At 36.4% G+C, this 15,714-nt stretch overlaps 1 protein-coding gene across 2 annotated transcripts in view; it reads right to left on the bottom strand.

The window, feature by feature from the left end:
• LARS2 (leucyl-tRNA synthetase 2, mitochondrial) overlaps positions 1 to 15,714 on the bottom strand; it is an 84,321-nt gene that overhangs the window by 27,539 nt on the left and 41,068 nt on the right. For both annotated transcript variants that reach the window (XM_059848283.1, XM_059848292.1), the window contains exons 9-14: positions 14,779 to 14,938; positions 11,450 to 11,554; positions 8,673 to 8,788; positions 7,448 to 7,731; positions 4,157 to 4,255; positions 1,194 to 1,331 (exon numbers count right to left, since the gene is read on the bottom strand). In XM_059848283.1, the coding sequence (XP_059704266.1) occupies positions 1,194 to 1,331; positions 4,157 to 4,255; positions 7,448 to 7,731; positions 8,673 to 8,788; positions 11,450 to 11,554; positions 14,779 to 14,938 (902 nt within the window). The remainder of the gene's footprint in view (positions 1 to 1,193; positions 1,332 to 4,156; positions 4,256 to 7,447; positions 7,732 to 8,672; positions 8,789 to 11,449; positions 11,555 to 14,778; positions 14,939 to 15,714) is intronic.

The raw sequence follows: 15,714 nt of genomic DNA, 5'->3' as shown, positions 1-15,714 counted from the left end.
AGGAAGGATCTGCTTTGAAAGGTCCACTCAGAGAGAAGAAACAGCCTTCTTGCTGCAGCTATACAAGCTGCAGACAAAAGACTGAAACAGGTACACAAATCATCTACATCCAATATTTCAAACACACCTTTCACTACAAACTATTGCACAGCCAAGAACGAGTTATGAAAACACACTGCCTATTTTCATCAACATTAGGAAATACCTTGGGGAAACATTCTGCTAGCTACAGTAACTTGTCCATCTTTTTCTGGCTCACAACTACTTAAATTCTAGTTTTGTAGCAAAACTACTGCATTCAAGTGAGTTCAGTGATATATATATATATTGAGGCTCCTCTTTAACATCAAGTTTTTAGAGGGGATACTTGTAAAGAATTAATTTATTTATATGAGTTGTGGCTGAGAAATCACTGAGCAGTTCTCATGGGCCCCCTCCTTTTGACTCAATCTATTCAGTCATCTCTGCTGATGGGAGAACAGAACAGAGCACGGGCCAGAGTTTCATTGTTCTGCCACTAGTACTCTCCAAGCTGAGGATGCCATTTTAGGGTACAAAAAAGCTGAATTTCAGTGGAAATGGGGATGTCAAGCTCAGAACCTATCTAACAGGACAAAGAACAGAACAACAGATGACTCACCTTCTTCCATCAAACTTTACCTCTAACCAAAACAGAGAATTAGGCTATAGCAGCAGCATCAACAAGAATAATTAAAAGTAATTACATAAAATTAATTAAATAAAAAATATATTGACATGAGACAAATATATTGCTTTTGCCTGTCAAGAAGCGTTTTGTACTGCTCAGCTCCAATTATACAGTGACTTATAAGGGTGCTTTGTTTTTTACATATGCATGGTTCCACTGAAATTAATGCTATTACTGGTAGGAAGTTACCTAATTTGAAATAATTGCACTACACCGAATGCCTTAAGTTACTCATTTGTGCATGCTTTTGCAGGCTGGAAATCTACAGCAGCACTTTATCACTTACTCTGAGCCAGTTAATACTCATGCAATAAAAATCTTTGTATGAACATATAAAGGAAGTGCAACTCACTGTGAGAAACCAAGTACTGACAAGGCAGGAAAATTACTCAATGTAATGTTCCACTGTCCCAAAAATGTCCACTAATACTCCTGTGAGTCAAATGAAATATGAAAGATTTTAATAGAAATATATAAGGCTTACTTGTGTTTAGTCATCTTTAGATCATGGCAAAAATGGCTGAAGAACCTGGCATAGAATAGGTGCATAACTGCATGCTCCTTTCCTCCGATGTACAAATCCACAGGCATCCAGTAGTCTGCTAAGTCACTGTTAAAGGGCCTGAAAAAACACAATTATAGGAAAAAATCCAGTTTTGAAAAGAATGATCAGCACTACTAAAGTAGTTCATCGTCTTTAACTGGACAACACTGTTTACTGAGAAGAATACACATATAATAAAACTTTCATTTCACTATCAGATCTTTTAATTTTTTTAAGAAGTAAAATTCTTATTACAGACAAACATTTAGTTTGTTTCCGCTGAGATGTAGAGATGTAGATCCACAAAAAGATTATTTTCCTGTTTTTCAGGTGAGCAATAACCTGAGAAAGCAACGAAAACGCTTGACTGCTCTTTAAATGATTTTTTTGTAAATACCCTGGCTTTAAATTTTTTAGTATTTATCAAGCTTTATATACAAATATATTAGAATGAAAGACAAAAGACATGACCACTTAAACCCAGTTTTTTAAATTGATGGTTTGCACTGTTGCCATTAGGGGGCAATGATGCAGTTTAAGGCTGCAGAACCCTCTGTAGAGTGAGATGAGTCACAGCACTTCAAGTGAAGGATGCTCGATGAAATGACAGTAAATTTTCCATTTACAGCATATTTACATATCGTTGGAGGTCACCTGCATGGTTTCCCAGCATTGCTTACTGCTTTATAACATATTTCCATGTCTCCTGTAGTGAGCCCAGAAAATACAATTTGTACCGAAGTTTTTCTCTAATGTAGGCTTCAAGCCCCCCTCCAACAAATTTATTTGTTTTGTCTGTCTGATTATTCCATCTGTAATTTTTGTTACAGCAACACTTCCTTCCTCACAGATGAGCCCAGAAGCAAATAATAGATCTGGGATTCATGTCTTCGGTGGAAAAAATCAAACCTAACTTGTTCATAGGGTTCCAGAATCAACAGAGAAATTCTCCTGAACGGTAGACCAGTGAAATACGGTTTATGGAAATGAAGGGTTTACATATGCATAGCTTAGTTAAAAGAACTAACTAAATAAATCAAATGCAGGCAGCAATTTAGTGCAGAAGTCCATATAAATGTTCTCATTTCAGTGTAAAACAGATTAGACTACACTAAGCTGTTACTTTGACAGTTGGATGTTACATCTGACTATTTATTCTTCAACTTTTGGAAAAGTTCCTCTTGCCCACACATAAAAAATACTTTAAACTGTAATGGAGAGGAAGCAATCTGCCTAACTCAGTAATAGCTGTAATATATTCATGCTATCACTAGAAAATAATTAAAACTGGCATGAAATAAAAGAGTTCACATAAGATTTTTCTCTAGTTTAACCAAACTAGTGCTGCCAATACAAAAAGAAAATCGGCCCAGCAATACTAAGTTACTGAGTACATGCAGTATGTTTCCAGACACTGCTCTGCACAATAAACAAACAAATACATGCCCGAACAGCCCATCATGTGGTATCAATGTTTTAAAATGTGATTCTTCCTGTCCTCCTCAGACTACATAGTAGGGATGTTGCACTAATTCCTCTTTGGGAAAAAAAAAGTGCTATCAAGCAGTGCTACTACAGCCAGACTATGAAGCAGAAAAACACTTAAATAACTACATCTGTCTTCCCACACTCTCTATGCTGCAGACACTAGTCCATAGCACATGAAAAATCTCCTTTCATTAATTATGGATGTAGTGGAAGTGCTGACACAGTGGGACATTGCTGTGATGCCTCTTCACTTGAGGTCTGCACAAAGGAAATGGCAACAGTCACCAGAATTTACAAGGAGAGAAGAAAAGGTTCCAGGCTTGGCAGCTTGGCAGCTGCATGTTACACAGGACTATTCCTCTTCTTACCAGTGGAACAGCACTGCCTGTCCACACACTGAACTACTCAGTGCATTGCCAGGGAGGGTACACTCCATGCAATTTACCAGTCTCAGAGTCATGGCAGGCTGTCAGTCCTGATGGCACTGCCCACTAAGGACTTCAGCTCCTCAGCTGAACGTTTTCTCTGAGCCTTGCCCCATATTTCCTATTCATTCAAATTTCTGCTCCTTGCCCTCTAGTTCCTGTGCTTACACAGTTGTGCTTACACATCCTGCTCTGCTAGATCTCCTGACACAGGAGCAATCAAATACCACATTTTTAGACCAGCTCCATATATTGTCCTGGTTTTAGCTGCAATAGAGTTCTTTTTCTTCTGAATAACTGGTACAGTGCTGTGCTTTCAATTCAGTATGAGAATAATGGTGATAACACACAGATGTTCTGGTTGTTGCTGAGCAGTGTGTACTCTAAGCCAAGGACTTCTTGGTCTCTCTTGCTCTGCAGAGAGCACGTGTACAAAGCAGCTGGGAGGAAGCACGGCCAGGGAGGCTGACCCAGACTAGCCAAAGGGATATTCCATACCATGGACTGTCATGCCCAGTGGATAAACTGGGGGAATTGGCTGGGAGATGGCAATTGCTGCTAAGGGATGGGCTGGGCAGCAGTCAGCAGATGGTGAGCAATTATATAGAGCATCACTTACTTTTCCTGGGTTTTCTCTCTCTCTTTCTCCCTCTCTTTTTTATTATAATTATTATTATACTTTGTTTCACTTATTAAACTGTTCTTATCCAAGCCATGATTTTTACTTTTTTTTTTTCCTCCTCCTAACTGTCCCCCCTAGTCCACAGGGGGTGTGTGTGGTACTTAAATGACAGCTGGGATTAAAAGACACCACCACCCCTGTGCTGTGCTCAGGACCAAAGCGCAGGCACATAATGAGGGCAGTACAGGGATTTACCCTGCCAGTAGACTGCAGCTAGAAGCTGGAAGCACCTGAGTGTGTGGTCTCTTTGTTCCCTTGTGTTCTGTGTAGCAGGCTTGCCCCAGTGGCCCTGTGCCTGCAGTCCTCACCTGCTGGTGTTGTGAGGGTCAGTGTACCTCAGGTAGTACCAAGCAGAATCAACAAATGTATCCATGGTGTCGACTTCTCGCCTTGCTGCTGCCTTGCACCTGAGCAAGAGAGGAGAAAAGCTCTTTTTTAGATAAGTGACAAGCTTGGAAAAAACCCCAAACAAACATGCACAGAGTGGCCATAAAGACATTTAGATTGAAAACTGAGCAGTCTGAAGAGTGACATGTTCAGAACAAGTCCAACAACAGTAACAGGACTGATTTCTTCCCCCTCCCTCCCCAAATATAGCAAAAGCAAGCTAAAAAGAAGCCAGAGCAGCCATCATATCCAGCAACAGCAGAAGATGGCACTGCACTGGACAGCCTTTTCAACCTTGGAATTTTTTAGAAACGCCATTTTGAAAGCTACAAAGCACAGACAAGCATACTTAGCCGTAAAGTTAATGGGTACTGAATATAGATCACACTTGTTAGGTACCAGCAGATTTAGCAGAAAGGTCAGGTGGTTGCCTCTCACTGATTGTACAAAATGGTCTTTGCAGATTCCATTTATTATCTCTAGAAAAAATTAACTTAGTTGAATTTCAGCTTTCACTGAGATCAACTCTCTTCTAGACCTTGTAGCACAATTTTAATTTGCGATTACAGCAAATTGATTTTTGCTTGTAATTATATTGGCAGCCCTAAGGAACAGTTTCAAAATAGATTTTAAGAGCTCAGGTTACTTTCTGTTAATTTCTCCTTTAATATTTGTTGTTTGTAGGAGTCAATAATCACATTTAATAAACTTCCATTTGTTGTAAATGATCCCTCTTAAAACTCTTACTATTAAAACAATGGGATTATTCTAAAGTCAATGAAACTTTGCAATCTGTGACACTTGTACATAAATGATACTGATTATATGTAAGAAATGTACACAGTTAATAACTGTATGTAAGTTTAAATGCCTGTATATAGTAGTAGTTAAGTATACATAATGAATGGGGACTGGCTATTTCATACTTACTAAATGCATATTTAGTCTTTGATCAGTCTTGATGAGTGAACTGCAACATGCATCTCTGCTTGTCTGCCTGATACTTCAGCTTGGCTTGCCAAGACAAGTTTACAAGAGCATCACCACTTAACATTTTCCTTCATTCTGTCTCTGTACCTGGATCTCCTCTACATGCAAGTTTTTTTCCCAATAAGAATAATGTAATAAAGGAGTTTCACTTCTATCTGATTTTTAGTGTAGAAAAAAAAATTTTTTTAATTGTACTCATAAACAAAGACTCGGCCAGAGTAAAAGAATGGCTTTTCTGTCAAAAGTAAGAATACTTTACAGTCATTGAACCGTAATTACATCTGCTTCATGCCCCTGTGCTCTAAATGGACATGGCTCACTAACACAGAGACAGCATGGGCATCTTTCAGAGTTTATACAATTTATATCAATATTGTGATTACAGGCACAATACTGTAATCTCATTAGACAATCTTCAGATGACTAACAGAATTACTGGACTTGTATAACAAAGAATAACTTGGGCATCTCCCATTTATGATTGTTAACATTATTGTCACCCAAATACTCAGACTTTTGTATCTTTCCATCTGGCTTTCCTTATTAATTCTAGATATTAAATGAAACTAATAAAAAAGCCTATTACTGGAGAGAAGAACTAAAGGAAGGGATGATGTCACTTCTTGGAGCAAGGAAAAGCAAGCGGATGACCGCACACAGAAGTAATAGCTCAAATGATTTGAAACTGTAGCAGACATGGATGAGCAATACTGATGACAGCTGTCAAAAAGTTGAAAATTAGGAAGACAAATAAAGATGACAATTAAAAAAGTTAATTTCAGCAAGCTACTACATTTTAGGCTAAGAAACTAATCCTGTGTGACTTTATTTCTGACTGAACAAATGCCTTTGATTAACTTCTATGCAGAGCAGCCACAATAACTATCAAGAAACCGTAAGGATTTGCTATACATCAAAAGTGTGTTACTGTCTGGTAAACAACAAAATAATTTTATATTAAGGTTGTGGGGGAAGCCAAGAGTACACACAGTGACTTTCAGTCACAACAGGAAAATTTTTCAGCTAAAATTAGGAATTGTAGACCAAAGCATTTCTAAGGGTCCTGTGGATCTTATTCAGTAATGCTTCACTGCAAAGGTCACACTTTAAAATACACTACTATGTGCAATTTCAATAGGTACATCTGAGAGGAAATTTTCTATGCAGAAACACGGGAGTAAAGGTCTGTTTTACAAAAAGTTACACGTTATCAACAAAATTTAAAATACGTGTTTCCAGAGAACCGCGGAAATGCTGATATTAAAATAAATTTAGATGTTATGAATCTGCTGAATTATCAGTGAGAGCCCTATTGCCATTTATATGTCTGATTTCCCTACCTGGCAGCCTGACAACATGCTTCCCATTAGTTTGGTCTGGCTGCTAGAAGCAGCAAAGCATTGCACTGCTGATGAAAAACTTCTCTGGGATACTTTATGTTCTACCAGTTCCTCCCACAGAACCTACAGGCAAACTTCAGTGTACAGAGTATCTATGCAAGCCTCAAGATTACACAACTGATTTTTACAATATCTCTCACTACATCAATTAGACTTTTTTCTTTTTTTTTTTTTTCTTGAACAGATGGACTACAAACAATAAGGATTACAGCGACGACAGGATGCATTTACTTTCAAATCTGAATTACATGCTATCTGTAAGGTACAGCCTCATGAAAAAGATTTATATAGCTGAGGGAACACTTTATTGTTGACTATTGCAAGAAAATAAAGACAATGTTAGTTTCCTTAACAAGAGGACTAATTCAGTAATCATTATAAGCTTTATATAAATACTAAAGAAATACAATTAAAATAACTGTAATAAATGAAGTGATAAATGCTGGTAAGAAATGGAAAATTGAGAAAATTATTCTGTTTTTCCTTTTTTTCTCTCCTCTAACTTAAAACTGGTGAGTTTTGTTTTAACTTGTTTATGAAAAAAAAAGCAGGAGGCATAGAGTGTTGCAAAAATAAGGAGTTTTACAGAGTGTATAAGAAAAAAATTCCTGCTTATGTAAAAACAGCAGCAGGCTTTGAGTGTTGCAAAAAAAGGTGTTTTAGAGAGTGTATAAGAAAAAAATCCCTGTGCTGGGTCAAAGTAAATATTATTTTGGAGTAGTATCCTGTCTCAGAGCAGTCACTTGCCAACACTTTGGGAAAGCGCAAAAGAAACAGGCAGGTGCAAAGTGATCTCTCCCAGCAAATACAGCACTGACTTACCTTGGACAGGAACAATTCACCCATTCTGGGGCGCTCTCCAAAGGTGAGGCTCCCTTCCCTGTGAAGGTGGTCACATTGGGCAGCACCACAGGTAAGTCCTCGTAAGGCACGGGGACAGCGCCGCACGCCTGGCAGTGAATGATTGGGATGGGCGTTCCCCAGTAGCGCTGCCGGGATATTAACCAGTCTCTCAATTTGTCACTCGTTAGGTCTCCACCTATTCTTTTATTTTTGGCCTGCTGAGTAATAGCTTTTAAAGCCTCCTGCCGAGTCATGCCAGTGATCTGATTGAAAAGGAAACAAAAAATGAGACATGGAAAAAGAAAGAAAAAATTGTAGGTGCTGTCAGTGAAAGTGCAAGAACAAACAAAACCCGTCAGTTTTCTGAGAGTCAAATAAAATAATAATTTTCCTCTTACCACTGGTTAACATCCTGCTACTCAAGAGACTATTCCCATACCAGCTGCTCATTTGAACCTTCTTGCTTAAAGGACTATGTTCTTGATGATCTGAATAGAAGAAGGCTGAGAAAGAGTCATGAAGACCCCTTCAGCCATTATTGGCAGATATTTGCATTTACTGCTGATATCTTTACCAGTTCCTGTATGCCAAAACTTTCAGAATTCTATCACAAACATAAGGTAGAGGAAATGAAAATGAAAATTTCTTTCCTCTCCTCTGCTCATTTCAGGTTTTTCTATTCTTGCTTTCACATCCATTTTAACCACTTAGACCCTACCTGGGAAGTAATGTGTCTGCTATTAAAACACATATCTTCAAGAGCTAGATCTAAAGATAAGATTCCTGTGTCTCTTGAGGCATCCATGATACCACAAAGGCTGAAGCCACATTTCAATGAATTTGTGGAAGAAGGATTAGTATGCTCATGTTTAGGTTAACATTCTATCAAGGTTATGAAATAAGAATCAACATTAACATAGGTTAAATTATTCAGTTTCCATTATAGAACTGAAACCAATACAGAGGAAAGTTCAACCTTCCTCTCCTGCACAAAAGGAAAAAACTTATTTTATTGCTACAGCAGGGCCAACATATTTCATCATTAAATTATTCCCAGAAATTTGGTAGCATAAGCTTGGCTTGATTTTAAAAAACAAACAAAAACATCCCTTTAATCATACAAATTATTTGGCACTCTCGAGAAAACAGATTTAGGTTGCATTGTTACTGTAAGCTGGAAAGAAATCCATACTTGTATACCCACCTCTGCAGAATTAATGACCTTCTCCAAACCATTTGGCAACTTCTCAATGACTTCAGTGAAAGAAATGCCCAGATTCTTAGCTACTGCAGCATCTTCTGCACTAGTACTAGGAATTCCTAGAAGGGATGAAATACCATTTCAGTTCTATGGCACTCTCTTTATAATGACTTACATTTTCCCAAAAGAGTTAAAGAAAATTGTTTAAGAACAGTAAAAATGTTTTTGCATTCTTTAAGCAGTGAAATTCAAATAGCAATAATTACAACTCAGTAATTTCTCAGTTCCTCTGTAATTCAAACGTTCAGCAATATCCTGTCCTTCTTTGAGAAAAGGTTGAAAATTTGATGGTTCTGAAAAAACTAAAAATAAAGCCATAAAATTTGGATAGAATTACAGAATTTTCATTATAACCATATTATCTAAATATAATGTATTTAAACAATACTAATTTTAATTCTATTTGCTAATATGATAATCAAAGACTCAACAAAAAGAAGTCTTCCTGTTTCAATATTAATTTATCTCTAATTTCATAGAATTATGAAATAATAGAATATTATTAGAATTAGAAGCCATCTAATTTCACCATAATGCAACAGTCTCAAACATTACTATCCCTTTAACTTACTATGAAAGACATGATTTGTTTATAAACTCAGGGAAACTATTAAAATAACATCAGTTTGCTATTCAAACTATAACTAGTGGGAACACTTCCCACAGCTATTCGGATGAGTTACACAACTCACACTATTTAAGGCTCCCAAAGCTCTCTTTCCTTCTGCTTTTTATTATTTGGGACAGTCATGCATTTTAATTCTGCTCTGGAGGGTTCCACAGTGAGCTAAGAATTTTCTTAGCTTGTTTTATTATCACATGTATTCTGAAATAATATTAAGATACTAACAGATTTATTATTTACACAGAGATACATCTTTCTGCATATTTTTCCCCTTCAATGATAATTTAATTAATAATTTGAACCATCTTGCAATTACTGTCATCTTTAAAGGGCAAAGAAACTTATTCCATCAAGACAATGCCAGCATTAAGTTGGTAAAAACTACACACAAAAGTTCTCAAAATATTTGCTGAGCACATTGGAATTATTAACTAAACCAGCTTAGCAATTGTCTTAGTTCAGGCAGTGAAATGCCAGCTATAGTTTAACTCTGCCAATATGTGGAAGTTTGGAAGCAGATGACTAAAGAAAATCAAACAAAACTCCCCTGTGACAAGTACCTCCTTAACTAGAAAAACACAAAATTGCTATTTTATCTTCCCAGCAGATGTACAGTCTTGCCATTTCAAGAACAATGTTTGTATCTTAATTTGTCAGAGAGCCCTGCAGTCTGCAACAGGTGACTTCACAATATGCTCTACAAATGGAAAAAAGCTGCTCCCACTTTTTCATCTGCTTCCTTTTGGAAAGATGATGCTATTAATGTACACTGGCAAAGCTCAACAGCTGGCACCCACAGCTTCCCATGAAGAGCTGGGCTGTTTCCAGCAGACATAAGGCCAAGGTATGTGCCAGCAAGCTGGAAGATTTTAAGGAGAATTAAGATTAGGTATCTCAATCATTTGGCTTCTCCTATATGAGGAAAACCTTTGTTTGTCAAAACCAGATTAAAAAGTGTAAGATATGGGCATGTTATAAGCAAGGTATACAGCCCAAATGGGTAATTTCCATCAGCCCTGTGAGGGTCATCCAAGACATTTTTGCACAGTCAGCTGGTTTAATTCAGTCCAGTTGTGCAAAAATAGCCAATATTGGCAGCAGTGAAAACAGCAGCTCCAGGACAGGAAAGAAGTATCAGCAATAGGGAGGCAACTAGAGGAGTTAAGGGATAAGGAATGCACTGGAAAAAGGGAAGAAGACATAATTATTTCCCTTTAGGACTGGCATAGAACACTGCCTTCTCAATGCAGCTGAGACCATGGCAAAGCACAAGAGTAAACAAAGAGCTCAGTGGGTGCAGATTAAAATGGATATGGTTTTTTAAACTTAGTACCATTTCTACTTTGACTTGTTAGGACAATCATGATGTACTTAGCTGCCCAGTTTTGGGACTAGGCTCCATGTCCAGGAAAGGAGTAAGACAGGCAGATTCATAGGACAACTTTGAGAACAGAAGCAGACGATTCAGTGTCTTCTAGCAACACCCCCACCTCCACTTATTGATCCTCAACTTTAAATCAGGTGCCTCAAATGCTACCTTGAGAGATAAAGGATCTAAGATAACTCCAAGACTACCTGAAAACAATTATTACCTATCCTGAACTGTTTTACTGGCCTCAAAACAAATATTACCAGATAAAAAACAAAGTTGGAAGTGTTGTACATTTACCATCTGAAGCATTTCTCTATAAGCGTGTACATAATTTATGTAAACTTTAGACACACAAAAAAGGCCAAAAGTTAGGGTTGTTCGCCAAAAAATGGTAGTTCTGTTTTAATTAAGAATGGTGAAAGGCAGCCGAACACATATGTTGTAGGTAAACAATTTTCTTAAGATATGCAGATCCTCAAACTTAGCTCATTAAATGCACTAATTTTATAGTATTTCCATTTAAAATTATCATCCTGTAAATCTCTTTACCCACATAGATCCCACAAAGCTCCTTTTCCCTTCCTTCTTCCCTAATGGAGAACAGAAATCCAAAATCCAGGAGAGACAGCCTCTATGTTCAAATATTTACTACACCAGTATCTTGTGATCCAATACAGCAACTGAAAAGCATACTATTCCACTTAAATATCTAATGGCACATACCTATTTTAGTATCAAGATAATTATCAAAATTGTTTTTTGCTGAGATGACTACAGGAATCTCCTGATTGGTAAGCAAATTCACAGCTGTCACTGAAGTAAGCAAGTCTGAAAACAAATGTAATGACATGGTAAGTAAAATATAACAGAAGACATGCTAAGAACATCACTTACCATTACAATGCAGTTTATCTTATCTTAAACTTACATGCATTTTAAGTAACAGTTTTCTTTAAAAAAGAAAGAAAGTGACAAACCTATTCACATTTCAAAAACACTCAGATGTATTAAAATGCTCAATAAGTCAGACTGATAAATTATCATGATTAGAAAACATACTTATAACAAGCACCTCTAAAAAAACAAAGTAAGATCTGGATTATAACAAAAAATTGAGTCTTTGATCAAAATACAGGCTGCTGCAAAGTTGTACAAATTGGTTTTAGTAAGCCCTGATTTATGTCCTAGCATACACTGCTACAAAATCCAACCAAAAATCAGATAAAACTGCAGGGGAGCATATATCCTTATGATTTAATTTCTTACAGAAGAACTACAAAGCATGTGACATCTTTTTTTCTAACGTGTGTTAAAAAGCCACCTAAGTGACGTACTGATTTCCAAACAGGATATTCATATTCATATTCCAGATGAGGAACCCAATGTCCAAGCAAGGGCAAATAGGAGAGGAGACAATTAAGGGTGAAAACTAATAAACTGATATTGATTTACAATGTGCAGATTGGGTGGCTCAGAAAGAAGAAAACCAAATCTGAATATTCCAAATTTTGAGGATTTGAACGCTGGATCTCAATTTGGGCCTATTTCTAACTTTTTCGGTGCCTTGAAGTTGATGATAATTACAATCATTAAAATATGGGCTGCTAAGAGCTTCCTTTCACCTTTCTTCATAGCTAAGCTGAGGCTATGCAGGCTTGTACTGTAATGCATAAAATCTGCTTGAAGCAAAGTAACAGCAATTTTGAGAACAGGGCTGTTGTATCTCATCACGCTTCTTAACACAAATGATACATTTATATATTCTTGATCATTACTTTTCCAAATTTTAGGTGTCTGAGGTATTCATATTATAAAGAAAATTTCCACACTCAAACCACTGCACACAGCTTTCCTCTGTTTAAAAAAAGTACAAAAGGGACAATTCAATTTCATTTTTTAAAAGCAACTAACCAAGAAGTGTCATGAGCAGGAAGCTGAGTGGGCAGGACACTGCTTTTAAAAATAACTTTTCTCTTCCACCCAGCAATAATTTTCATTTTATGCTGGAACCCAAAATAATAACTGCAGTTTATGAAGGTGCTCTTTCCTGTGCTCATTTGCTCACATCATTATCATCATAACCAAAAAGAGAGAGTGGTACAGGTACAAGTGTAAGATAATGTATGCAGAGTATTATAATGAAATAATGAACAATGTAGTGGTCAAATCTTTATCTCAGGCACCTCCTGCTGCCCAAACCATTAGATTTACCAGATTCTAAATTAACATACATTTTTCTAGGCAAAAAAACCCCAAACAATTAAATTGATTGTTTGACAACTGGTTGTTTATTTATTTATTATTTATTTATTTATTATTTATTATTTATTTAAATAATAGTAGCCTAAAATACAGACATGTACTTCAAGACTAAAGGTTTTAGAGCTTTCAGTTACTTGGCTATACAGTTGCTCTTTTTTCTCTCCTAGAAAACATAAAAACATACCTCCTAATTATTCAAATGAGAACACAGTGAAGAAAGAGAATTGCAAGACTATGCCCATTGAAAAGAAAACAATTACATTTAATTAAATTAAAATTTCAGTGTTACTGAGGATTTTCTTTTTATAAAAGTCTTGGTTAATGTGAAAATAGGTCTATATAAGGCCATCCAAAACTTCTTTTTATTTAAATGCCATTTTTGGCCTTTCATATGTAAAATGCCAATCTCAGCTAATTTCAACTGAAGAATGTCTGTAAGTATATTCACAAGTAGCAGGAGTATACAATAGCAGAGATACGTGAAATTGTGCTACTTTTTTGAAAACTTTTGGCTGTCATTATTTCAATTCAGAGTTTCTTAATTTAACTCAGCCAAAAGCTTTAAGCTTATTGTTAACAGACACACAAAAAAGCTTTTGCAAGTATTTCCACTTAAAAACCAAAATAAAAATATACCATTGTCCTTATTAAAAGCAAAATTTGCACTTTTGTGGTTTGGCTTAAAGCACAAGATCCAACAAAGGTACAGGCACATGCATGAATGTGTGTTTGTGCAGTTCGTGCTTTGATTTGGTTCAACTGCAAGAACTGCAAATTTGTTCTCCAAAATTCTCCAAGCTTTTCTCACTTCTTAGACAAACACTTTATGTACTCAATACAATCAGACTCCATGTTTCTTTCTACTAGCAAGCAAACTTTTTTAAGGTAGAAAATAATTACTTAAAAATGTAGGTTCTGTTCAACCAATACAATTTACCACAAGATGCTGTTGATATCAGATGTTATCCAGACAATCTTATCTTTACCAGTAAGGGAAAAAGAAAATATTGAACACCAGCCTCAAGTAGAAACAAAACATAATATATTTACTCTTGTCATGTCCAGGTTTTCCAAACAATAAAAAGATACTAGACCATGGGTGCTAAATACAGGCAGAATCGGTGATCGGAGACTTCAGGAAAGCAGCTAACAACAATTAAAGCATTATCAGTTGACTGTGCAAGTCATGAACTGCCATAGGGATACTTTGAATTTACTCCATTAATGGAGTCCTGTATTAACAAAGGATCTGCATAGCAGAGTATTATTTTACGGTCTATCAGTGATCCACTTTGCTATGTATTAGTGATAAAACCAGAGAATTTGTTTTTATTTAATTTTTTTTTTTTTAATAAACAAAAAAATTAGTGATATACTGACCTCTTTAGAGCCCTCATGACAGGAAGAAATTATTGCTGGTGCAAGAATTAGTTCTGCTGCCTTTGTGCTAATGCCAATATATCTTACAGACATGAGATTTTCCAATGGGCTGACACAGTTAAATTTGGACTATTCATTTCTGGTGGATGAGGAAACAAGAATTTGTTCCATTGCTTTTATATACTATGAAGTGTAACAACTATAATAAAAAGAAGAATTCTAGCATAGCTGCTCTTGCCACATCTGAAGCCAGGACAGGCTGACGTGATACGGAGTGACATAGCAAGAATCAAAGGGCCTGCTTGCTCTCAACAGGAACAGCTCCCGCTCAGCTTGATGCACATTCTCTAAAGATCATTCTCTAAATTGTTGCTCTTCTACAACAAATTGCAGTATGAGAAAAATAGCACCTTTCCCTGGCGTGAACTCCCTCTGAAAGACTTCCTTGAGACTGCTATTCCCATGCAGCAGTCTGTGAGTTGGTAAGATATATAAATGGGAAGCTCCATATATGGCTTCAGGTGTATAGGTGTATGCTGCTAGCTTTTCTTCTGTTACTTGGCCATTAACCTGAAAAAGAGCAGAAAGAAATTCCCACTGGCAGTGTGGTTCTTAATAGATTTCCCTTCCTGTACAAGTCAACATCACCCTACAGAAATACACAGATCCAAATAGCAAAGCCAGACACATTCCCACCATAGAAATTTTCCAGAATCAAACCTTGACAAACTTACTTTTAGGCCTTGAGAAAGTTGCTTTACAGTCTTGCCTTACTCTATCCAAATATATCTATAAAAATATATTTCTAATCCTATAAGTAATATTGCACTGTGCTACTGAGACAGACTCAATCCCCAGCTAAGCCACCCAGAATCCTTCTATTCACTTTCAATATGCATGCCTTGTTTCCAAGAAACTGGGGGGACATGTTGCCAGAATTAAGGATTTTCTCAGATACAATATGACTTTACACCATACTTCTCTGATGAAGTAAATGCTGCAAATTATGTACAGAAATAAAATAATAAAAGGTGGCACAACAAACAATTGGACATAAAACGTAAATAGTAAACTTCAAAGACTTTTAAAGATAGTTCCAGACTTTACCACCTGGAACTATCAACAAGGTTTATATCTTAGATCAAGTGACTGTGGAGTATATGGCGGTCTTGAAGGGAGATTTTTCTGTAATAAATATTGATATAAAATTTCAGAAACAATTGATAAAAACAACTTTAATACAAAGTTTATTTATACAAATACAAGTACTGAATCTTTCAGCAGGGTGCAAATCAAAGGTATTTAAAAGGTTTAATTTGTCTCAATTTGAAGTTCCAAAAATTCAG

This window comes from Haemorhous mexicanus, chromosome 1, assembly GCF_027477595.1.
Source record: "Haemorhous mexicanus isolate bHaeMex1 chromosome 1, bHaeMex1.pri, whole genome shotgun sequence".
In the NCBI taxonomy this organism is placed as follows: domain Eukaryota; kingdom Metazoa; phylum Chordata; class Aves; order Passeriformes; family Fringillidae; genus Haemorhous; species Haemorhous mexicanus.
Note: the sequence above shows the minus strand (reverse complement) of the source record. Positions and strands in the feature narration are given on the sequence as shown.